The 25863-nt window shown below is 47.7% G+C and overlaps 1 protein-coding gene across 1 annotated transcript; it reads left to right on the top strand.

Annotated features, from left to right (window-relative positions):
• The first annotated feature begins 1647 nt into the window (after positions 1 to 1647).
• Positions 1648 to 25269, top strand: ccdc124 (coiled-coil domain containing 124). The gene is made up of 5 exons (XM_072482352.1): positions 1648 to 1713; positions 16639 to 16811; positions 21473 to 21662; positions 22885 to 22996; positions 24935 to 25269. Exons 2-5 carry the CDS (start codon positions 16653 to 16655, stop codon positions 25134 to 25136), a joined length of 663 nt encoding a protein of 220 aa, XP_072338453.1. The 5' UTR covers positions 1648 to 1713; positions 16639 to 16652; the 3' UTR covers positions 25137 to 25269.
• Positions 25270 to 25863: the final 594 nt, after the last annotated feature.

The raw sequence follows: 25863 nt of genomic DNA on the forward strand, positions 1-25863 counted from the left end.
CTTCAAATACTAGATAAAACATTTATTATTGTGACTTTTCCGCAAAAATGATCAAACTTTCAGGAGCTTTGCTTATGAAAATACAATATTAAAATCATATTTTAAAAAACACAGGCAAAACTTTAAAACTACCCCTTGGAGCATTCAGCAATTGGATCCAGTGACCCAAACTATAAAGTGGTTGGAAACAGATCGAGGGGCAAGACATTCAAGATGAAAAGGAATCTCATAAGTCTTCTGATACCCATCTGTGAACTGTGGTGTGAAAGTTATCCATTGGCTATAGCCACTTTGCTGTGGGATTTTTGAGCATCTGTACACAAACAGTTGATAAGTTTAAGTAGTTCACTTCGGACATGGGCTGCAGTTGTTGTCTTGCTCAGTCCAAAGGAACATCAGCCCCCCCTCCCCCCTCAAGGAATAAAGATTTTTTAATGACCCACAAGAGCTTAATTTGGGAGCCAGACGTCCAGCTCTCCCTCTTGGTGCTCACCAATCCTCCTGCATCTTGTTGGAGTCCTCAGGCTGGTTACTGAGCTGCTGCAGGTTGGGGAAGTTGAAGTTGGGCTGGTTGATCTTCTCCAGGAAGGAGGTGAGCAGGCGTTTGTTGAGGTGGTCTGTTTGAGTGAGCTCCAGTTCCCCCTCTGGCCCATGTCTGCTCTCCTCTGGCTCTCCTTGGGTTGGCCTCTGCTCTTCGTCCCCAGCCTTCCCGTGGCCCAGGTTGAGGCTTGTTTGAAGGGCTACATTTTCCATCTCCTTGTGTCTCTTGGTGTCATTGCTGCAGGGAGGCCTGGAGCCCTCTTGTGCATCGCCCTTGCTCATGTCTTCCTCCATTGTCCTCTCCATCTCCAGCCAGGGCGAGGCCAGTGCCGCTGTCAATAAAGTTTGTTGAAATGGGCGCCATCTCTGTGCGGGGCGAAACGACCGGAAGTGCTCAAATAAAACTTTCAATGGAACAGAAACATCTATTTGTTGTAAGGGAAGCAAAATATGACCGATGTTGATCATTCTTTTCGAGGTTTTTTTTCATTTATTTAGCAAAAGCAAACTTTTGATTTAATTTTTACAATAGGAAGTTGTTCATCTTATGTCACCAGCAATTAGAAACACATAGAATATAAAAAGGTTCAGTTGAGGGGCAATATATTTCATTTGAAGTTGTGAATAAGTGATTCAGAGATATACTTTAAACATATTGTAAGACGCCATACACTGCCCCTCATAAACATGGCGATTTGCTCGCAACTTGCCCCTCACAAAGCTCGGCGCCAGTCCCCAGGATCGCGGCTTCCCTGGGTGCCCCCCACAAAGATGGCTGCATATGCGATGGCACAGCGACTTCCCTCGGAGACCCCGTCTCTCAAAAGGATGGCCGCCTATTCCCCAACATGGCGGCTTCTTTCAGACCTGCCCCTCACAAAGATGACCACACCGACGAAGCCGCGGATTCCCTGAGGACCCAAATTTGCGCGCCACCTCGTTACCTTCAGGAGGACTAAGCACAAATTTATAACAAACATCCAGGTATAAAACAGCCTATTGCGTTTCTTTTTATTGCTTTGATCAGTTGAAGACGCGCATGAGAACAAAAGCCTTGTTTGATTGGGCTGTGGTTATTGCGCGCGCCGGCAGCAGAATAGACAGCGTCATGTCGTCATCAACAGGCGCCAGTGACAGGAGGTCAGCTGCCGGATGCTGAGGTGCCTTGAGTCAGTGAGTAATTTAACCTGTCGATACGTCCAAATTCTAACCTTTAACTTCACTCTTTTGGGATAATTTGCTGTACCATCAGGTTTAGCTCTAATATCCCTCCTCCCCCCACTCTGGAGGGCAAGTTTTTGCCATGGTTATCAGATGGGCTCAGCTCAGATCCTTCTTTGCTTCATCACTGCCATGGCACTGGTTGGCATGGGAACTACCTTTCTGACCCCCATCAGTTTTTACAAGATGCCAAAGGTGGTGCAGTCAGGGCGCAGGGAGGCGAGGGGTCTTCCTGCCCCTTCCTCCACGTCTGGCCACCAGTGAGCTCCCCCTCTTGGTTGCAGCTCAGACTTGCTCAGCATTATTCACCGGGTTGCTGCCACGCCTCAAGAGTCAATCGGCTGTGGGTTCCAGCACCATTCCGGAGACTTAAGCTCATAGTCCAGGCTGACACTCCCAAGTGGTGTTGGGGAGCGCTGCACTGTTGGAGGTGCCTTTTTCAGATGAGGTGTTAAACTGAGGCCCTGTCTGCCATCTCGGGCAAAGTTAAAGATCCCATGGTTACTATTTCAAAGAGCAGGGGAGTTGCCCCCAATCTCCCTCAATCAACATCATTAACACTGATTACACATATTTCATTATTGGCATGTAAAATAAAAGAATATTAGGCCAGCAAAGTGGCGCAGTGGCTAGCGCTGCTGGTTAACGGTGGTGAGGATTCGGGTCCAGTACTGGAATTCACCCTCCCAACCCAAAGATTTGCAGGGTAGGTGGATTGGCCACTTTAAATTGCCCCTTAATTGGAAAAAAAAATAATTAAATGAATATCCAAAGGTGTTTTATAAGTATATTAAGGGCAAGACAAATGCCAGGGAAGGAGTCAGGCCCATTAGGCACTAACGTGAATCTGTGCGAAGCCTGAAGAAATGGGGGCGGTTTTAAATGAGTACTTTGCATGGATGGTGGAGGTATAGCAATCAGGCGGGGGGGGACTGTGATGTACTTGAGCAAATTAACATTGTGAGGGAGGAGTTATAATTTAGTGTGCTTAAAAGTGGATAAATCCCATGGCCCATATGAAATGTAAACTTGGCTGTTGTGGGTTGCAAAGGAGAAGATTGCAGAGGCTCTGACAATTTTCAAATCTTCTCTGGCCACAGGAGAGGTGCCAGAGTACTGAAGGACAACTAATGTGGTACCATTAATCAAGAAGGGTGGTAGGGATATAACATGAAATTACATCCTCGGGTGAAAGGAGCTGTGCTGCGGAAGCTAGTGATTCGAAACAAACCTGTTGGACTTTAACCTGGTGTAAGATTTCTTACTGTGCTCACCCTAGTCCAACACCGGCATCTCCACATCATGAAATTACATGCCAGTGAGTCTATCTTCAGGGGAAGAGAAACTATTGGAAAAAATTCTGAGCGACTGAATCTCCACTTGGGAGGCATAGATTAATCAAGGATAGTCAGCGTGGCTTTGCCAAAGGGAAATTATGTCCTACAAATTTGATTGAATTTTTTGAGATGACTAGGTGTGTAGATGAGATTGTTGCAGTTTATTTGGTCTACATGGACTTCATGATGTGGAGATGCCGGCGTTGGACTGGGGTGAGCACAGTAAGAAGTCTTACAACACCAGGTTAAAGTCCAACAGGTTTGTTTCAAACACTAGCTTTCGGAGCACTGCTCCTTCCTCAGATGAATGAAGAGGTATATAATATACCTCTTCATTCACCTGAGGAAGGAGCAGTGCTCCGAAAGCTAATGTTTGAAACAAACCTGTTGGACTTTAACCTGGTGTTGTAAGACTTCTTACTGTACATGGACTTCAGTAAGGCTTTTGACAAGGTCTTGCATGGGAGACTGGTCAGGGAGTTAAGATCCCATGGGATTCCTGGCAAATTGGATCCAAAATTTGTTTAGTGGCAGGAGACAGAGGGTGATGGTCAAATTTTGTTTTTGTGACTGGAAGCCTATGTCCAGTGGTGTTCTGCAGGGATCGGTGCTGTGTCCCTTGCTGATTGTAGTGCATATTCACGATCTGGATGTGAATGTAGAAGGTATGATCAGTAAGTTTACAGATGACACAAAAATTGATGTTGTGGTAAATATCGCGGAGAAAAGTCTGAGATTACAGACAACATAGGCGGGCTGTTTAGCTGGGCAGACAGTGGCAAATGGAATTTAACCCTGAAGAGTGTGTGGTGATGCATTTTTGGGATCACTGATAAGGCACGGGAATATACAATAATTGGTTGGACCTTAGGAAGTACAAAGGACCAGAGTGGCCTTGGGGTGCATGTCCATAGATTCCTGAAAACAGCAGAACAGGTAGATAAGGTGGTTAAGAAGGCATATGGGATTCTTGCCTTTATTCGATGAGGCATTGAATATCAGAACAGGGAGGTTATGGAGCTGTATAAAATGCCCCAGCTGGAGTGCTGTGTGTAGTTCTGGTCGCCGCACTATATCGGAATGAAGTGATTGCACGAGAGTGGGTGCAGAGGAGATTCACCAGCATGTTGTCTAAGCTGGAGCATTTCAGCCATCGAGAGACATTGGATAGGCTGGGGTTGTTTTCATTGGAGCAGGGAGGGCTGAGGGGGGACCTCTTGAGATGTATAAAATGATGAGGGGCACATGCAGGGTGGATAGGAAGGAACTTTTTCCCTTAGCGGAGGGGTCAATAACCAGGGGGCATAGATTTAAGGTAAGGGACAGGAGATGTAGAGGAGATTTGAGGAAAAACGTTTTCACCCAGAGGGTGCTAGGAATCTGGAACTCACTGTCTGAAGATGGAGGTGGGAACAAGTATTTAGATAATCACTTGAAATGTAGAATACAAGGCTACAGGCCAAGTGCTGGAAAGTGGGATTAGAGTAGATTGGTGCTTGATGGCTGGCATAGACATGGTGGGCCGAAGGGCCTCTTTCTGTGCTGTAAAAAAATCAATGACTAGATATTTGTGGGAGCTTTCTGTGTAAAAATTGGCTGCAGTGTTTCCTACATTACAACAGTGTCTACGCTTCATATGGGAGGCTGTAATGGGATATTGTGAAATTACAATAGTCATTATAAAAATGCAAGTCTTTCTTTCTGCTCTCTTAGTGCTGTATCTTAGACCTTAAGTAATTCTGGGATTCCACAGCACAGTGCTTTGTAGAGAACAGGTTCTGCAGCAAATTTCCAAAACTAGAGCTAGTTTTTGTTTTGTGCCTGTAAAGTAGAAAACGCTTCCTGGTGTTCCACATAATCAGACAGAAGTAGACAAAGATGGAGATAATTGACGGGCCAACTAAGCTTTAGATCAGAATCTGAATGATGAAGCAGACACTTTGTTTCATTCGCTCCAAGTGCTGATGTTGGAGATATAAGGCTCAGGAGAGGTCTTATTGGGTCTTGTTATTTTAAAGGTTATTAATATATAGAAGTCAAACAATGCTCAAGATTTTGCTGGAGATAGTCAGTTTGTGAAGTGGATATTAATTGCCTCCCATCAGCTCTACATTTGCAGTGTAACTTGCGGGAGGTGTGTTAATAGGGCATCTGAGATCTTCATAAACAACAGGACCATTAGCAGGTCTCCTAGCCCATGAGATTGAAGGATGGAGAAAGAAACATAAGAAAGATAGAGAAGGAAATCAGATCTCAGAGGCTGGGGTGCAGATTCCGAAGCCACTCTGCTCCGCTGAGGCATGTTTTTCAAATTCCTGTAAACCAGTTGAGTTTCAATGCAAGATTCCTCTTGGACCTGCTCCTCCAACCGCAGACTGGTTCTTGCCCCGCGATTGCTGCAGATAAGCTGACTAGGGAACCTATTAGCAGCATTGAGCGAGCGAAACAGCCTCTAATTGGTGGTGACCGGGGGGGGATGGGAAGAAGAAGAGGGATGGTGACCGTGTGTTGGGGTGACTGTAAGTGTGGGTGTTAAAAGAGTGAGTGGCTGGGGGTGAGTGCACGTGCCCTCACACTGAACCTCCAACATTCTGGTCATTTTTATTGCTTTTACTTTTTAAAAACTCAATTTATTGCTACGACATTACTTTAAACTAGTTCCAGCAATTGTTTCTTCCCTTAGAACCTCAGCTTTTTCTGAAATTCACTTCATTGTTTTGCCAAACTTTTATCTTTCTGGAATTTACACATCAGCCCCTTGAGTATGAAAAAAATGCAAATATTGTCCTGGGAGCGAAAGGGTTGGAGTAGCCTGAAATCGTGTCAGATTAGACACAGAAACTAAATAAAAAGCAGAGAAAGAAATATTGAATTAAGCAGAGAAAGACTTAAAAAGTATGTGTTTTTAAATCTTCCAGGAATAATTTCCTAACTGCAGGAGTGAGACCGTACAATTTCATTTGTTACCTTCTGGGCCTCTCAGAATGAGTCGCCTAACATACATGATTGACAAGGTCCTTCCGCTGTGAAATACCAGCCTTGGCTTTCTGTTCCAGGTTTAATTCGTATTCACAATGCAAATCTGGCAATTCCTTGAGACTTGCATGGAGGTTGGGAGCAAGATCCCATTTTCTAACAAGAGACTGAAGTCTGATGCAGCAATTCAATAACTCTGTATTATAAGTCGCATTGGTATTGCACCTTTCACACCCTGAGGTGATTCACAGGGGGCACTGAGACAAAATTTGACATTGAGCCGTAAAGGAAGATATTCGATCAGATGACCAACAGCATGGTGAAAGCAGTAAGTTTTAAGGCGTGTCTTAAAGGAGGAGAGAGGGAAGAAGTTTAGGGAGGGAATTCCAGGGCAATTGAAGACACAGCCTCCAATAATGGAGCAATTAAAATTGCAAGAGGTCAAAATAGGAGGTAGCGAGGGAGCAATCATGGAGGGATTTGGAAAACAACATGTGAATTTCACATTCAAGTTGTTGCTTAACCAGGAGTCACTATAGATCAGCAAGCACGGGAATGACGGATGGACAAATCTTAGCGCGAGTAAGAGCAGGGGCAACAATGTTTTGGGTGAGCTCAGGTTTATGGAGAATGGAAGATGGGAGGCCAATCCAATCAGGAGAGTATTGGAATCGTCAAACCCTCGGGTAACAAAGGCACGGATGAAGGTTTAAGCAGGAAGAATATCTGAGGCAAACATGAAGCTGGCCAATGTTACAGAGGTGGGAGCGGACAATCATGGTGATGGTGCAGACATGTGGTAGGAAGCCCATACTGGAGGCAAACACCACATCCAGGTGTGTCTTACAATGGGGGATTTTAACAAAGCTGCTGAATTTATTTAACAATGTTTGTAAGGCATATGGTGTTTAAAATATCACAAAGGAGATGAGTAAGCATTTGTCAGTGAAAGCAATCCGGATTAGAAAGCAGTGCGCAATATATTCCAAACATAAGCACATTAGCACCAGTGTTGGGGCGTCACATGCTCTTCTGTTCAGTATTTTTACGTTCAAAAAGCAAACTTTCATTAAAACACAGTCCTTCACACCATTGAGTTGTTACAAAGTACTTCAGAGTTCAGTCACTGTACAACATGGATCTGTCACTATAACACTGGGGTACAGTACTGGTGGGGACGGGTCTGTCACTGTATAACACTGGGGTACAGTACTGGTGGGGACGGGTCTGTCACTGTATAACACTGGAGTACAGTACTGGTGGGGACGGGTCTGTCACTGTATAACACTGGGGTACAGTACTGGTGGGGACGGGTCTGTCACTGTATAACACTGGGGTACAGTACTGGTGGGGACGGGTCTGTCACTGTATAACACTGGGGTACAGTACTGGTGGGGACCGGTCTGTCACTATAACCCTGGGGTACAGTACTGGTGTGGAGGGGTCTGTCACTGTATAACACTGGGGTACAGGACTGGTCTGTCACAGTATAACACCAGGGTACAGTACTGGTGGGGAAGGGTCTGTCACTGTATAACACTGGGGTACAGGACTGGTGGGGAGGGGTATGTCACTGTATAACACTGGGGTACAGGACTGGTGGGGACGGGTCTGTCACAGTATAACGCCAGGGTACAGTACTGGTGGGGAGGGGTCTGTCACTTTATAACACTGGGGTACAGGACTGGTGAGGACGGGTCTGTCACTGTATAACACTGGGGTACAGTACTGGTGGGGAGGGGTCTGTCACTGTATAACACTGGGGTACAGTACTGGTGGGGAGGGGCCTGTCGCAGTACAGCACTGGGGTACAGGACTGGTGGGGACGGGTCTGTCACTGTGTATCACTGGGGTACAGTACTGGTGGGGATGGGTCTGTCACTGTATAACACTGGGGTACAGGACTGGTGGGAAAAAGTCTGTCGCTGCATAACACTGGGGTACAGTACTGGTGGGGAGGGGTCTGTCGCTGTATAACACTAGGGTACAGTACTGGTGGGGAAGGGTCTGTCTCTGTATAACACTGGGGTACAGGACTGGTGGGAACAAGTCTGTCGCTGCATAACACTGGGGTACAGTACTGGTGGGGAGGGGTCTGTCACTTTATAACACTGGGGTACAGGACTGGTGGGGACGGGTCTGTCGCAGTATAACACTGGGGTACAGTACTGGTGGGGAAGGGTCTATCGCTGTATAACACTGGGGTGCAGTACTGTTGGGGAGGGGTCTGTTGCTGTATAACACTGGGGTACAGTACTGGTGGGGAAGGGTCTATCGCTATATAACACTGGGGTACAGTACTGTTGGGGAGGGGTCTATCGCTGTATAACACTGGGGTACAGTACTGTTGGAGGGGTCTGTTGCTGTATAACACTAGGGTACAGTACTGTTGGGGAAGGGTCTGTCACTGTATGACACTGGGGCACAGTACTGGTGGGGACAGACCTGTCACTGTATAACCCTGGGGTACAGTACTGGTGGGGAGGGGTCTGTCGCAGTATAGCACTGGGGTACAGTACTGGTGGGGGCGGGTCTGTTGCTGTATAACACTGGGGTACAGTACTGGTGGGGATGGGTCTGTCACTGTATAACACTGGGGTACAGTACTGGTGGGGGCGCGTCTGTCACTGTATAACACTGGGGTACAGTACTGGTGGGGATGGGTCTGTCACTGTATAACACTGGGGTACAGTACGGGTGGGAAAGGGTCTGTCACTGTATAACACTGGGGTACAGTACTGGTGGGGACCGTTCTGTCACTGTATAACACTGGGGTACAGTACTGGTGGGGATGGGTCTGTCACTGTATAACGGGGGTACAGTACTGGTTGGGAGGGGGTCTGTCGCTGTGTAACACTAGGGTACAGTACTGGTGGGGACCGGTCTGTCACTGTATAACTGGGGTACAGTACTGGTAGGGACAGGTCTGTCACTGTATGACACTGGGGTACAGTACTGGTGGGAATGGGTCTGTCACTGTATAACGGGGGTACAGTACTGGTGGGGAGGGGGGTCTGTCGCTGTATAACACTGGGGTACAGTACTGGTGGGGACCGGTCTGTCACTGTATAACTGGGGTACAGTACTGGTAGGGACAGGTCTGTCACTGTATAAATGGGGTACAGTACTGGTGGGGAGGGGTCTGTCGCTGTATAACACTGGGGTACAGTACTGGTGGGGACGGGTCTGTCACTGTATAACACTGGGGTACAGTACTGGTGGGCATGGGTCTGTCACTGTATAACACTGGGGTACAGTACTGGTGGGGATGGGTTTGTCACTGTATAACTGGGGTACGGTACTGGTGGGGAGGGGTCTGTCGCTGTATAACACGGGTACAGTACTGGTGGGGAGGGGTCTGTCGCTGTATAACACTGGGGTACAGTATTGGTGGGGACGGGTCTGTCACAGTATAAATGGGGTCCAGTACTGGTGGGGAGGGATCTGTCGCTGTATAACACTGTGGTACAGTACTGGTGGGGAGGGGTCTGTCGCTGTATAACACTGGGGTACAGTACTGGTGGGGAGGCGTCTGGCGCTGTATAATACTAGGCTACAGTACTGGTGGAGATGGGTCTGTCGCCGTATAACACTGGAGTACAGTACTGGTGGGGACTTGTCTGTCACTGTACAACACTGGGGTACAGTACTGGTGGGGACAGGTCTGACACTGTATAACACTGGGGTACAGTACTGGTGGGGATGGGTCTGTCACTGTGTAACACTGGGGTACAGTACTGGTGGGGATGGGTCTGTCACTGTGTAACACTGGGGTACAATACTGGTGTGGACGGGTCTGTCACTGTATAACACTGGCGTACAGTACTGGTGGGGAGGGGTCTGTCACTGTATAACACTGGGGTACAGTACTGGTGGGGAGGGGTCTGTCACTGTATAACACTGGGGTACAGTACTGGTGGGGAGGGGTCTGTCACTGTATAACACTGGGGTACAGTACTGGTGGGGAGGGGTCTGTCACTGTATAACACTGGGGTACAGTACTGGTGGGGAGGGGTCTGTCACTGTATAACACTGGAGTACAGTACTGGTGGGGCGGGTCTGTCACTGTATAACACTGGGGTACAGTACTGGTGGGGACGGGTCTGTCACTGTATAACACTGGGGTACAGTACTGGTGGGGATGGGTCTGTCACTGTATAACGGGGGTACAGTACTGGTGGGGAGGGGGGTCTGTCGCTGTATAACACTGGGGTACAGTACTGGTGGGGACCGGTCTGTCACTGTATAACTGGGGTACAGTACTGGTAGGGACAGGTCTGTCACTGTATAAATGGGGTACAGTACTGGTGGGGAGGGGTCTGTCACTGTATAACACTGGGGTACAGTACTGGTGGGCACGGGTCTGTCACTGTATAACACTGGGGTACAGTACTGGTGGGGATGGGTTTGTCACTGTATAACTGGGGTACGGTACTGGTGGGGAGGGGTCTGTCGCTGTATAACACGGGTACAGTACTGGTGGGGACAGGTCTGACACTGTATAACACTGGGGTACAGTACTGGTGGGGATGGGTCTGTCACTGTGTAACACTGGGGTACAGTACTGGTGGGGATGGGTCTGTCACTGTGTAACACTGGGGTACAATACTGGTGTGGACGGGTCTGTCACTGTATAACACTGGCGTACAGTACTGGTGGGGAGGGGTCTGTCACTGTATAACACTGGGGTACAGTACTGGTGGGGACGGGTCTGTCACTGTACAACACTGGGGTACAGTACTGGTGGGGACAGGTCTGACACTGTGTAACACTGAGGTACAGTACTGGTGGGGATGGGTCTGTCACTGTGTAACACTGGGGTACAGTACTGGTGGGGACTGGTCTGTCACTATAACACTGGGGTACAGTACTGGTGGGGAGGGGTCTGTCACTGTATAACACTGGGGTACAGTACTGGTGGGGAGGGGTCTGTCACTGTATAACACTGGGGTACAGTACTGGTGGGGAGGGGTCTGTCACTGTATAACACTGGGGCACAGTACTGGTGGGGAGGGGTCTGTCACTGTATAACACTGGGGTACAGTACTGGTGGGGAGGGGTCTGTCACTGTATAACACTGGGGTACAGTACTGGTGGGGAGGGTCTGTCACTGTATAACACTGGGGTACAGTACTGGTGGGGACGGGTCTGTCACTGTATAACACTGGGGTACAGTACTGGTGGGGATGGGTCTGTCACTGTATAACGGGGGTACAGTACTGGTGGGGAGGGGGGTCTGTCGCTGTATAACACTGGGGTACAGTACTGGTGGGGACCGGTCTGTCACTGTATAACTGGGGTACAGTACTGGTAGGGACAGGTCTGTCACTGTATAAATGGGGTACAGTACTGGTGGGGAGGGGTCTGTCACTGTATAACACTGGGGTACAGTACTGGTGGGCACGGGTCTGTCACTGTATAACACTGGGGTACAGTACTGGTGGGGATGGGTTTGTCACTGTATAACTGGGGTACGGTACTGGTGGGGAGGGGTCTGTCGCTGTATAACACGGGTACAGTACTGGTGGGGAGGGGTCTGTCGCTGTATAACACTGGGGTACAGTATTGGTGGGGATGGGTCTGTCACAGTATAAATGGGGTCCAGTACTGGTGGGGACTTGTCTGTCACTGTACAACACTGGGGTACAGTACTGGTGGGGACAGGTCTGACACTGTATAACACTGGGGTACAGTACTGGTGGGGATGGGTCTGTCACTGTGTAACACTGGGGTACAGTACTGGTGGGGATGGGTCTGTCACTGTGTAACACTGGGGTACAATACTGGTGTGGACGGGTCTGTCACTGTATAACACTGGGGTACAGTACTGGTGGGGAGGGGTCTGTCACTGTATAACACTGGGGTACAGTACTGGTGGGGACGGGTCTGTCACTGTACAACACTGGGGTACAGTACTGGTGGGGACAGGTCTGACACTGTGTAACACTGGGGTACAGTACTGGTGGGGATGGGTCTGTCACTGTGTAACACTGGGGTACAGTACTGGTGGGGACTGGTCTGTCACTATAACACTGGGGTACAGTACTGGTGGGGAGGGGTCTGTCACTGTATAACACTGGGGTACAGTACTGGTGGGGAGGGGTCTGTCACTGTATAACACTGGGGTACAGTACTGGTGGGGAGGGGTCTGATACTGTATAACACTGTGGTACAGTACTGGTGGGGAGTGGTCTGTCACTGTATAACACTGGGGTACAGTACTGGTGGGGACGGGTCTGTCACTGTATAACACTGGAGTACAGTACTGGTGGGGACGGGTCTGTCGCTGTATAGCACTGGAGTACAGCACTGGGGCCAGCACAGACACAAAGGACCGAATGGCCTCGTCCCGTAAAATTCTGTTTTATCCATCTCCTCTATACTTTCCATTTCTTTCACAATGTTTGATCTATATTGTTTGCACAGCAGAGTAAGATTCTCTACGGTTTGTGTTTTTCTCGTCTGGACCCACCCTTTCTACTTTCAGTCTCTAATTTGTCAATAGTGCCAACTCATTCTATGCTTTCTGACCTCCGGCTGTGCTATGTTTCCTGGAGTTTCTTCTCCGGCAGCAGGTCGGGGTATGACTTGCATTTTTATACTGTTTTTCTCAAATTTTCACCTGACTAAACATCAGTCGGGCGGCACGGTGATGCAGTAGTTAGCACTGCTGCCAAAGGCGCTGAGCACCTGGGTTCGATTCCGGCCTTGGGTCACTCTCCGTGTGGAGTTCCCATATTCTCCCCGTGTCTGCGTGGGTTTCACCCCGACAATCCAAAGATGTGCAGGGTAGGTGAATTGGCCACGCTAAATTGCCCCTTAATTGGGTACTCTAAATTTCTATGAACAAAAATAACTAATCATCAGTCTGCTGTTGATTATTTCACTATCTTAACGGTAGCACATAAATACAACATTGTCTGTGATGTCAAATTTAGTCCCTCACCCCAAACATTTCCACATAACCCTGCAAATTGATCCTCTTCAAAGGCATCAAGGGCTATGGGGAAAGCGTGGAGAGGTATAGTGTTGAGATAGAGTATCAGCCATGATCATACTGAATGGTGGAGCAGGCTCACGAGGGCTGAATGGCTCCTATTTTCAATGTTTCATATTTAGCCCCCTTTTCAAAGTTCCAATAGAATCTGATTTCGCCAAAGTTTTAGGTAATGCATTCCAGATTTGAACTCGGGGAGAGAGGGGGGAGGGGGGAGAGGGAGGGGGGGGTGCGATGCGTGGCCCAATGTCTATGTATTTATATTGTGTATTTATATCCTATGTTTTTCATTCATGGAACGATCTACCTAGACTGTACGCAGAACAATACTTTTCACTGTAACTCGGTACACGTGACAAATCTAAATCTATAACTTGAGTTCCCCATCCCTAGTGCTGTTTTAGTAAATCTCCTCTGCATATTCTCCAAGCCCTTTGCCTTCTTAAAGCCTAGATTTGGACATCATCCAGCGGGGATCAAACCCAGTGGTTTAAAAAAGGTTTACTATGTTTGGAAATAGAGCTGGTTTAAGTAATTTGTATTGTGAGTATCGGAAATACGGTATAAGTTTAGCTTAATTTGTGTGCTAAGAAAGGGTTAAAACTTCCGTTAACTTCAGCTTAAACAAAAATGCTTGCATGTCCATAGGTTTTAGTTTCACTTTCAACTTTGCCTGAATTGTAATTAAGGGTTTATGACATAAAAGCAATCACGGGGGTAAAAAAAGAGACTGAAAAGCAGGAGCATTTGAGTTCAGCTGGAAGCAAATAACCCAAAAGAAATCAACTCTCAGAAGAGCCTTGTGTGGGAAAAAATTCCAAAGTGTGTTCTTCGAGAGTGGAGTTTAGAAATCCTCATGCGAATGCCAGAGTTCTAGTGAGACCAGTTAGATCACAGTGCGACAAGCATTTCGGCAGGCGGGGAGGGGGCTGGAATTTGATGAGAAATCCACATAGTTGTTTTGGGTGATGTCTGTCACTTGGTTTCAGAGTGTGGTGTGTCTGACCACATTTCACCTATTGGTTCACATGGACTGTGTACTTCAAACGTTAGAACATTAGAGGATAAGACATATTTAGTATTGAGTGTTATCCTTATAAAGATATAGCTGGGGCAAAGGAGGAGTGCATTCGAGTTAACCTTTTCTTGTTTAATAAATATTTTATTCTTTTGTTAAAAGTTAATCGGCAGTCCTGCAACTCATCAACCTTGCTAAACCAAAAATAATAATCGATCAAAATCAAGGAGAAATGGGATGGGGAGTTGGGAGGAGAGATCAATTGGGAAGTATGGAGTGAGGCACTGCTTAGGGTAAGCATCCTCTTGTGCAAGGATGAGCCTGATACAGTTTAAGGTGGTGCACAGGGTGCATATGACTTGGGCGAGAATGAGTGGGTTCTTCCAGGGGGTAGCATGAGTGAGAGAGATGTGGGCGGGGGCCAGTGAATCACGCGCACACGTTTGGGGAAGATTCTGGGCAGGAGTGTTCGCGGTCTTGGCCAGGATATTGGAGGAGGAGGTGGACCCAGACCCTTTGGCGATATTTGAGGTTTCAGAGAAGCCGGATGTCTTGGCCTTCGCCTCTCCGATTGCACGGCGGCGAATTTTGCTGGAGTGGCAGTCGACATCGCCACCGGGGGTAGCGGCTTGGTTGGGTGATCTGTACTATTTCCTGCTGTTGGAGAAGATAAAGTATGAGTTAAGGGGCTCTGCAGAGGGGTTTGAGAAAAGGTGGGTGATATTTGTGTCTGTTTGAGGAGCTGTTCTATGCAGGGGGTGGAGTGGGGGGAAGGGGAAAAACTTGTACGACTCTATAGTTGATAGCTGGGAAGTGTGTTTCCCGTGGTGTTTGTGTTTCATAGATTTCATAGAACTTGCAGTAGAAGGAAGCCATTCAGCCCATCGAGTCTGCACCGTCCTGTTTTGATACATGTTTGTAATAAAAATACATTTTTAAAAAAAGTTACAGTCTAACATTAGCTGGGATCATAACAATGACAACTTCCTTGTTTTTTAAAACTTCTGGATCTGGCATTTCCTGACCCCTTCCCTGTGAGTTGTGGCGGGCTTGGGATGACTTCACATTCTGCATGCCACTACATCCTCTTGGACCTCCCCATCTGTGTGGTTGCTTTAATTTTGGCTGTTTTATACCGGCTGTTGTTCAATTGGTATCACACTTGCCTCTAGAGTCATGCGATTCCAGGTTCGGGCTCCATTTCACGACTTGAGCACTGAATCCAGGGCTGACATTCCGTTGCAGTAATGAGGCAGTGTAAGTCTTAAATGCTGTGCTCAAATCCTGCTGTGTGGCTTGAGCCTGTCTGTTGGAGGTGGTAGTTCAGATTAGACATTAAAACCAGTCTGTCCACTGCAGTGAAAGTAAAAGATCTCAATGTTGAAGAAGAGCAGGGGGAGCTTCTCCCCCAGTGTTCAGGCTAACATTTATCCCTTGATCAACATTGTACATTCAGACCATCTGGTCATTAGCACGTTGCCGTGAGGGTTTGCAGTCTCCAAATTTGCTGCCATGATTCCTACAACTGCGAGTAGTCATTGGGGATTTCAATATGCAGGTGGACTGGGAAAATCAGGTTGGTAGTGGATGCAAGAAAAGGAATTTGTGGAATGACTACAGCTGGATTGGAGGGTAGGTTTTATGAGGAACGGTTGAGGGAGCTAGGGCTTTTCTCATTGGAGCGAAAGAGGATGAGAGGCGACTTGATAGAGGTTTATAAGATGATGAGGAGGATAGATACAGTGGACGTTCAGAGACTATTTCCTCGGGTGGATGCAGCTGTTACAAGGGGGCATAACTATAAGGTTCAGGGTGGGAGATATAGGAGGGATGTCCGAGGTAGGTTCTTTACTCGAGAGTGGTTAGGGTGTGGAATGAACTGCCTGCTGTGATAGTGGAGTTGGACACTTAGGAACTTTCAAGCGGTTATTGGATAGGCACATGGAGCACACCAGAATTACAGGGAGTGGGATAGCTTGATCTTGGTTTGGGACAAAGCTCGGCACAACATCGAGGGCCGAAGGGCCTGTTCTGTGCTGTACTGTTCTATGTACACTTCAAAAGCATTCATTGGCTGCAGAGCGCTTTGAGACATTTAGTGGTTGATGGAAAATAATAATAATCTTTATTGTCACAAGTAGGCTTACATTAACACTGCAATGAAGTTACTGTGAAAATCCACTACGGCGCCTGTTTGGGTACACTGAGAATACAGAATGTCCAATTCACTTAAGCACGTCTTTCGGGACTTGTGGGAGGAAACCGGAGCACCCGGGGGAAACCCACGCAGACACGGGGGGGAATGTGCAGACTCCGCACAGACAGTGACCCAAGCCGGGAATCGAATGGAGTCCTTGGCACTGTGAAGCAACAGTGCTACCGTGCCGCCCCCTATGACAAACGCTATAAAAATGCAGGTCTTTCTTTTCTAAGCAAATGCTGTGTGGTCATGACTCTGATTTTGTGCCCAACACAACAAAAGAGTGTTCCCTGTTATCTTGCCAGCCCCGGTATTTCTGGTCTGAATCCTGTTCCCTTCCTTTTGGCAGGTGGCGGCGGAGGGATGCCCAAGAAGTTTCAGGGAGAAAACAGTAAATCAGCAGCTGCCCGGGCTCGGAAAGCAGAGCAGAAGGCAGCAGCGGATGCAAAGCGGCAGCAGGAGCTTGAAGACGCTTACTGGAAAGATGATGACAAACACGTGGCGAGGAAAGAGCAGCGAAAGGTGCATTATCTGGTCGCAAATCTCCCATCAAACTCACACTTTTTGTTTTTTTGTTCCAGGCTGAGCCCCACACCGAGTGAGCCCAGTTTCCAGTGTCTGTGAAGTTAACTGTTCTCACCCAGTGTGGCATTGTCCCACCAAACACTCCCAGGACTGGTACAGCACGGGGTTAGATACGGAGTAAAGCTCCCGCTACACTGTCCCACCAAACACTCGCAGGACAGGTGCAGCACGGGGTTAGATACAGAGTAAACTCCCTCTACACTGTCCCCATCAAACACTCCCAGGACAGGTACAGCATGGGGTTAGATACAGGGTAAAGCTCCCGCTACACTGTCTCACCAAACACTCCCAGGACAGGTACAGCATGGGGTTAGATATAGCGTAAAGCTCCCGCTACACTGTCTCACCAAACACTCGCAGAACAGGTACAGCACGGGGTTAGATACAGAGTAAAGCTCCCTCTGCACTGTCCCACCAAACACTCCCAAGACAGTAGAAATACAGAGAGGGTGCAGCACTGCAGGAAGCACCATTTTTGGATGAGATGTTATACTGAAGCTGTATCTGCGCTCTTGGATGAAAAGTGAAAGACCAGAAGATGTTATTTCAAAGAAGGGAAGGTGAAATCCCCCCAAAACCCACACACAGTCCTGATGTCTATTTATTCTCAACCAGGAACTCTAAAATACTCACTCATTTTCTATCTGTGACACAGTTGACCCACACCATCCTCCTCCAACATCCTCATCATTATCTATCTGCTCTTACCGTGCACCATTTGGCTGCCATAATTGCGTTGCATAACAACTTAAAAAATCTTTTTTAAAAACCTGTTGTCTCCGAACTGCTTTGAAGCGATGAAAGGCGCAACTCTATATAAATGTAAGCCCGTTCTTGTCAGCTGCAGAGTATTTTTAGCACAGGCTGCCTGTGACATACAAACACCCAAGAGGCAGCACATCTGAAACACCCGAGGCAGTTAAGAAAACCCACTGCTGCAGATATTGGGTTTACAGTATCATTAACTGCATGTCAGGTTGTGAATATTTGCAGCTGTAGGCAATGGCCACTGGGTGGCAGAGCTGCTTCAACTATTGGTGACATTGAAGGCCTGAATGAGGGTTTCAGCTGCAGATGAGTTGTGAAGGTTAAAGCTGGGAGATATTACAGAGGTGGAAACAAGTGGCCTTAGTGATGCCACGGGCACCACGGTGGCACAGTGGTTAGAACTGCTGCCTCACGGCTCCAGGGTTCAATTCCGGCGTGTCTGCGTGGGTTTCCTCCAGGTGCTTCGGTTTCCTCCCACAGTCCAAAGATGTGCAGGTGGATTGGCCGTGATAAATTGCCCCAGAGTGTCCAAAAGATTAGGTGGGGATACTGGGTTATGTGGATGGGGTGTAGGTGTGGGCTTAAGAAGGGTGCTCTTTCCAAGGGACGGTGCAGACTCGATGGGCTGAATGCCTTCCTTCTGCACTGTAAGTTCTATGAAATCTATGACCCAGGTTCGATCCCGGCTCTGGGTCACTGTCCGTGTGGAGTTTGCACATTCTCCCCTAGTCTATGGTTCTAACCCCCCACAACCCAAAGATGTGCAGGGTTGGTGGATTGGCCACGCTAAATTGCCCCTTAATTGGAAAAAAAGAATTGGATACACTAAATTTATTTTAAAAAGTCTTAGTGGTGCCATGAATCTGGTGAAAGCTCATCTCGGGATCAGACATGACACTGAGGTTGCGAACAGACTGCCTTTCCGCAAAGCAGAGGGATGAGGTTTGTAGCCAGGGAACGGAGTTTGAAATGAGAATTGAAAACAATGGCTTTGGTCTTCCTAGTTTAAAAAAAAAATTAAAGTATGAGGGGCAATTTAGCGTGGCCAATTCACCTGCCAGGCACATCTCTGGGTTGTGGGGGTGAGACCCACGCAGACACGGGAAGAATGTGTGGGGCCAGGATCGAACCTGGGTCCTCGGCGCCGCGAGGTAGCAATGCTAACCACTGTGCCTCCGTGCCGCCCCCAGTCTTCCTAGTTTTTGATTGAATGAGTTTCCTGCTAATCCAGTGCTGGATGTCGGATGTACAGTCTGATAATTTAGCCATGATGTGGAGATGCCGGCACTGGAGTGGAGTGGGCACAGTGAGAAGTCTCACGACTCCAGGTTAAAGTCCCAACAAGTTTATTTGAAATCTGATGAAACCGGATGAAGGAGCAGTGCTCCGAAAGCTTGTGATTTCAAATAAACCTGTTGGCCTTTAACCTGGTATTGTGAGACTTCTTACAGATAATTTAGCAACGGAGTGAGCGATGCACTTATTCTGCCCGTTCCCGGGCTGGAGGCTAAGAGTAGAGTGGCTGTCCCATCAAGTTCGGATATCGCAAGGTGCAGCAGTAGCTGGCTCCATGTTACAGTAAACAACTAATGCTGATCCTCTAACCATGTCGCTCTTGAATTTTTCAGGAAGCTGCCCCTTGTGCTCCTTGTTATACTAATGAGCTTTGACCGGTGCTTTTCCTTAATCACTCCATAGCCTTGGGTTTTAAGAAGTAGTGAATCCGGGAGAGGAGTCTCGTATTACGTCCAACCTTTTGTGCAACTGATCCTTTCCTTCATGAATATACAATGCAGATTCCAACAAACCCTCTCCACATTTCCTCTTCACCAAATTAAAAAGGTGCAATCTAACCTAGACTGGGCACTCTGCCCTTCTAGAATCGCTAACCCATCCTCCGGCAATACGTCCCTGCTTGTTGCTTCCATCACCAAGTTAAAATTCACCCAGGAATGATCCAGCCCCAATTTGTTTTCATACAAAGAAAGACTTGAAATTCTATAGCGGCTTACAGACCTCAGGATGTCCGAAAGTGCTTTACAGCCAATGAAGTACTTCTTTGAAGTGTAGTCCCTGCTGTAATGTGGAAAACACAGCAGTCAACCTGCACACAGCTAGCTCCCACTCACAGTGAAGCAATAATATCCTGTTAATCTCTTTTAGCAGCAATTTTGAGGGATAAATATTGGCCCCAGGATACGTGGGAGAACGTGAAATAAGTTTGAACAGTTTCAATCTTTTCATTGGTTCCCACGTATGAATAATAATTAATTTAGCACCAAATCATCACTTTGCTTGGAGGGACTGAGGCAGTATGTAAAATATCTCAGAGTCAAGTAGGAGCAGCTCCTTCCAGAAAGGCACGAGGACACATTGAGATTAATTGGAGGGAGCATTATCCTGTACCTAACACTGTGCTGTACCTGTCCTGGGAGTGTTTGATGGGGACAGTGTAGAGGGAGCATTACTCTGTATCTAACCCTGTGCTGTACCTGTCCTGGGAGTGTTTGATGGGGACAGTGTAGAGGATCTGTACTCTGTATCTAACCCCATGCTTTACCTGTCCTGGGAGTGTTTGATGGGGACAGTGTAGAGGGAGCTTTACTCTGTATCTAACCCCATGCTGTACCTGTCCTGGGAGTGTTTGATGGGGGGCAGTGTAGAGGGAGCTTTACTCTGTATCTAACCCTGTGCTGTACCTGTCCTGGGAGTGTTTGATGGGGGCAGTGTAGAGGGAGCTTTACTCTGTATCTAACCCTGTGCTGTACCTGTCCTGGGAGTGTTTGATGGGACAGTGTAGAGGGAGCTTTACTCTGTATCTAACCCTGTGCTGTACCTGTCCTGGGAGTGTTTGATGGGGACAGTGTAGAGGGAGCATTACTCTGTATCTAACCCTGTGCTGTACCTGTCCTGGGAGTGTTTGATGGGGACAGTGTAGAGGATCTGTACTCTGTACCTAACCCTGTGCTGTACCTGTCCTGGAGTGTTTGATGGGGGCAGTGTAGAGGGAGCTTTACTCTGTATCTAACCCTGTGCTGTACCTGTCCTGGGAGTGTTTGATGGGAGACTGTATGCCTGAGATGGAAGGTGGAAGAATGCGGTGCAGACTCAATGGGCCAACTGGCCCAATTCTGCTTCTGTATCTTGTGGTTGAAGATCTTCCATTCCATGCATTGTTTATACTCAACATGATAACGATGCCGGAGACCAGAGGAACTTTATGTAGGAGAGGGCCTTAGGTACTCTGTTTTCATATGAAAGTATTACAGTTAAATTTACAGCATTAAACGGGCCGTTCTTCCCAAGTGATCTTTGCTGGTCTTTATCCTCGACATGAGTTCCTTCCGACCCATCACCTCCGCATCATCATCAGCATGTGCTTCTAACCCTTTCTCCCTCATGTGTTTATCCAGTTTTCCCTTAAATGTATCCATACTAGTCACCCAAACCACTCCCTATGGCAGCGAGTCCCACATTCCCACCACTCTCTGGTAAAGTAATTTCTCTTGAATTCCTGATTGGATTTATTGATGTCGCTTTTTATATTCTGGGCTTTCGCACAAGTCGGAAGCACCTTCTCTACGTTTATCTTAAACAAGATGCAGGTCCTGATTATTTGGATTCTTTATTTCTGCCTTTATCACTTGCTACTGTTTGGAGTTTAAGACTGCCTTATTCCACCCCCCCCCCCCCCCCCCCCCCACAAAAGTCAAGTGAGCCACATGTCCAATGACCTTTGCGGTGCATGTTGACCTCGAGACCTCTGTTGCACCTTTGTCTTGTTAGCCGATTGACATTTCGACCTTTCCCCTTTTGGCCTCTGTTCACAGGTCGAAAAGGAGAAGAAGCGAGTGGACCAGCAGGAGCGCAAGAAAGAGACCCAACGACTCCTGGAAGAGGAGGGAGGCAGCATGAACCTAAAGGCCTCCAAACCAGTAATACCAGCGAAGATAACACGGGCCCAGATCGAGGAGACCATTAAAAAGGAAAATGTAGAGCAAAGCACAGAGGAAGTAAAAGGTATTGTGGTAGTGCCTGGGATCGATCTCTTGCTGCACACTCAAATTAGTTTGGCAGTCCCTTTCTGGGACAGGCGTGACATTCCCTGTCACAATGTAAGCCCCCCCAAGCCTACACTGGCCTTGGATCCACAAACACCTCAATTGTGTGTTCAAATTCCTGCTGTGGTTTTGTCCTTTTCCAGCCCTACATCCCCCAATACCTCTGCGCCTCTCGAGCTCTGGCCTCTTGTGCTAGACAGATTTCCATTGCCGCACCATTGGCAACTGTGCCTTCAGCTGCCTGGGGCTAAGCCCTGGAATTTCCTCCCTTTTAGAAGGAAATCGCACTGTCTCAAGCTTTCAATCACCTGTCGCCCTGTCTCCTTAGGCTCGCTGTCAAACGGACGACCCACCTGTGAAACTCCTTTGGAAACTTTAGTACATTAATAGCGCCAAATAAATGCAAGTTGTTTAGCGGCAGGGTTCAGCGCTGTTTCCTCGATGCAGGACTTAGTCTGGGTGGATTTGAGTTCAGATGCGAAAGGTGAAGCATCAGTGTGTACCGAGACGGCACGGTAGTGCAGTGGTTAGCACTGCTGCCTCCCGGCTCTGGGTCACTGTCTGTGTGAAGTTTGCACATTTTCCCCGTGTTTGTGTGGGTCTCATTCCCACAACCCAAAGATGTGCAGGTTAGGTGGATTGGCCACGCTAAATTGCCCCTTAATTGGAAAAGAAAATAATTGGGTACTCTAAATTTAAAGAAAAGCATCGGTGTACTAAGTAACTCCATCCGACACTCATCAGAGGGTGCGTCAACTACTCTGTCTGGCCTGATATAGGAACCATTGCTTTCTTCACATTGAATGATTTATCGAGCTGCCTCAACTTTCTGATGATAGAATGCATTTACTCATGTGTCTGCAGAACCTCTACAGGAACATAGTTCCTGGGATTCCTCGACTGATTCACCTCAGCATATTTCTGAAAGCATCAGGCAAAATAAGATAGATGACCCAGTGTGAGGCGAACAGAGAGAGCTTTATTCTGTTCTTAAATCGTGCATTACCTGCTCAGGGAACATTTCCCCAACATTAACGTCCCTCACTCTGATCGGCACAATATTAATTCTTACAGTGAAGCGAGTAAGGGAATTTCATGTCTTTTTCCCCCCCCCCCCCCGTTAAAGTGACCTGTCATAAACAGGGTCTGATTGTTGGTAGTTATTGATTTTTGAATTGCAGTGAAACCGTTGAGCCACCTAGAGATGCCATTGGAAGAGAATATTAATCACATTATACCCAACGAGGATGATGTAGATGCCAGGACCATCGAGGATGCCATTGCTGCATTGAGGTGAGTTCTGTTTTGTCGGCTGATTTACAGCAGGATCGGCAATATCCTTCCTGGCTTTAAACATCATGCGTCGTGCAAGTGAGGGACGCAGCACAGGTCAGAAATAGCCTCAAACTGTTTTGGCAGTCAGACAAAAAGCTCGGGGGTTTTGGGGTGGGAAGAGGCCTGTACTCCTTCCCAACCAACCTGCCTCGCCCTCCCAGATTAACCCTTTCAACCACCTTTCATCCCCATATTTCTCAACCCATCTACCCACTTAGATCATAGAATTTACAATGCAGAAGGAGGCCATTCGGCCCATCGAGTCTGCACCGGCTCTTGGAAAGAGCACCCTACCCAAGGTCCACACCCCCATAACCCAGTAACCCCACCCAACACTCAGGGCAATTTTGGACACTATGGGCAATTTAGTATGGCCAATCCACCTAACCCCGCACATCTTTGGACTGTGGGAGGAAACCGGAGCACCCGGAGGAAACCCACGCACACACGGGAGGATGTGCAGACTCCGCACAGACAGTGACCGAAGTCAGGAATCGAACCTGGGACCCTGGAGCTGTGAAGCAATTGTGCTAACCACAATGCTACCTTCTAGAGGACTACAGTACAAGGGTGTGGAAGTCTTGTTTCGGCTACATAAAACCCTGGTTAGACCACACCCGGAGTCACTGTGAACAGTTCTGGGCACCGCACCTCAGGAAGGATATTCTGGCCTTGGAGGGAGTGCAGTGTAACTTTACCAGAACGATACCTGGATTCTGAAGGTTAAGCTTTGTTGGCTCTTTAAGACAGATTCAATTAATTCCACTCCACACTCTTCCCCCACAGTGCTGCAAATGTTTCCCCCTCAAGCATTTGAAAGCTACTGAATCAGGCAGCACATTCCAGATCCCAATAAATCACTGTGCGGATTGATACCCCTCATGGAGATTTTGCCAGTTATTTTACCTGTGTTCTCTAGCCACTGATCCTCCTGCCAGTGGAAAAGTTGTTTATTTACTCTTATCAAAAACCTTAATTAAATCTCCCATAGTATTCACTGCTCCAAGGAGAACAATCCGGCTTCTTCAGTCTCTACATAACTGGTACCAGGATGAGGGACTTCATTCTGGTAAATCTCCACTGACATCCTCTCTGAGGCCTTGACCTTCCTCCTGAAGTGCAGTGTCCAGAACTGAGCACAGTACTCCCAACTGAGACCGAGGCAATGTTTTTATGAAAGTTTTGCGTTTAGTGCTCTTTTCCTCTAATAATGAAACCAAGGATCCAATTTCTTTTTAAGTCGCTTTCTCAAATGGCCATGCCAGCCTCAAAAGATTTGTTACACGCACCCCGGGTCTCTCTGTTAAATTATCTTTCATTTATGTTGCTCCTGCTAATTCTTCCTTCAAGCACACCTCTGTGTTAAATTCTGTTGATTTCACTAATCTGTCTTCAACCCCCCCCCCGCCTCCGCCCCTCAAAGTCTATCACTTTTATTCTGCTGTAACCCTAGTGACTCCACTGTGGACTTGGAGATCAGGTTTCCTGATTCCGCACTCTCTCGTCTCTGATTTTTCAATGCACTAAATGACTGGTGGTAAAAACAGCGAATAACAAGAGCAGAAATCTTGCACTTACTCGCACGCTGGCATACATGAGACATTCACGCAAACATACGCTCACGCAGTAACAAATTCACTCACTTGCACCCTTGCACAAACCTGCACTCATATGCACCAGCACACACACTCATGATTACACCCCCATTCTCACACCCCCATTCTCACACACACACACACACTGACAATGCATTCATGCACACACATCACATGTACACATCCTTGTGCACACACATTCACATACATGTGTACACACATGCGTACTTACAAATGCTTGTATTCATGTGCTCTCAGAGCAAAAATGTACACTTATTAATTGTCACCGCTCTGTCTCTAGCACGGGTCAGAGTGTGGACCATCACCCTGAACGACGATTACGAGCTGCCTTCGCCACCTTCGAAGAGGCAAACATGGCGCGATTGAAAATGGAGAATCCCAACATGCGCTTGTCTCAGTTTAAGCAGATGCTGAAGAAGGAGTGGATGAAATCGCCCGAGAACCCGATGAACCAGCTCCACGGAGCCTACAACACCAAGTAGCAAGCCCAAGAGAAAACGTCTCTTGTGAACTTTAACCTAAGTGTGAACTTTGACCTGGTAGTGTGAATGTGATATCAATTGGGTATCGTCATTCAAAAAAGATACAGCATCAAATAAAATAAACTTGCCTGGCTATGCCTGTGGTTGAGCTTCCCTATCAACCATCAGTTTACAGCCCAGATATCCTTTGCTGCCAAGCTGTGACCGGTGTATTTGTAACTGCCAAAACATACCTTCCACTGCAAACACCCTCCATCCACCTCCATCCTCAATCCCCCATGCCAGAAACATCAGCACTGGTTTCAAGATCAGTGTTGATTCCCTGGGCAAGGCAGCAAAACATGTATCCCCAGCTAGGAGATCACCTGCACTTGACATGGGGGTTGCGGGGAGGGAATTGGGATTTAAGCCTAGGTGGGGAGGGGTAAAAGGGAGATTTGACCCTGATTTACAGCTGACACATGCGTGGCAAGTTCAAGGACCTGACCGGTGTCTGGAGAGTATGTGTTGCCAATCCAAACTTGCATTTTATTTCCCAATTTAAAGATAAACTTGGACAGATGATTGAGGTTCCGAGGTCAGCTGGTGGTTCGTTTGGGGGGAGTCAGTGGGTGGCTGGTGTGGGAGTTCAGGGGTCAGCGGATGGTTGATATATGGAGAGTTCAGGGGTCAGTGGGTGGTCGGTGCTGGGGGAAGGTCAGGGTAGTTGAAGGAGTTCAGACGTCAG

This window comes from Scyliorhinus torazame, chromosome 18 (genome assembly GCF_047496885.1).
Source record: "Scyliorhinus torazame isolate Kashiwa2021f chromosome 18, sScyTor2.1, whole genome shotgun sequence".
NCBI lineage: Eukaryota > Metazoa > Chordata > Chondrichthyes > Carcharhiniformes > Scyliorhinidae > Scyliorhinus > Scyliorhinus torazame.

Excerpts from the sequence above, each read along its gene's own strand:
- ccdc124 (XM_072482352.1), top strand. The coding sequence starts at position 16,653 with ATGCCCAAGAAGTTTCAGGGAGAAAACAGTAAATCAGCAGCTGCCCGG. Across the intron at positions 16,812-21,472 it reads CGAGGAAAGAGCAGCGAAAG|GTCGAAAAGGAGAAGAAGCG; the intron begins GTGCATTATCTG and ends CTCTGTTCACAG. Across the intron at positions 22,997-24,934 it reads GATGCCATTGCTGCATTGAG|CACGGGTCAGAGTGTGGACC; the intron begins GTGAGTTCTGTT and ends CTCTGTCTCTAG.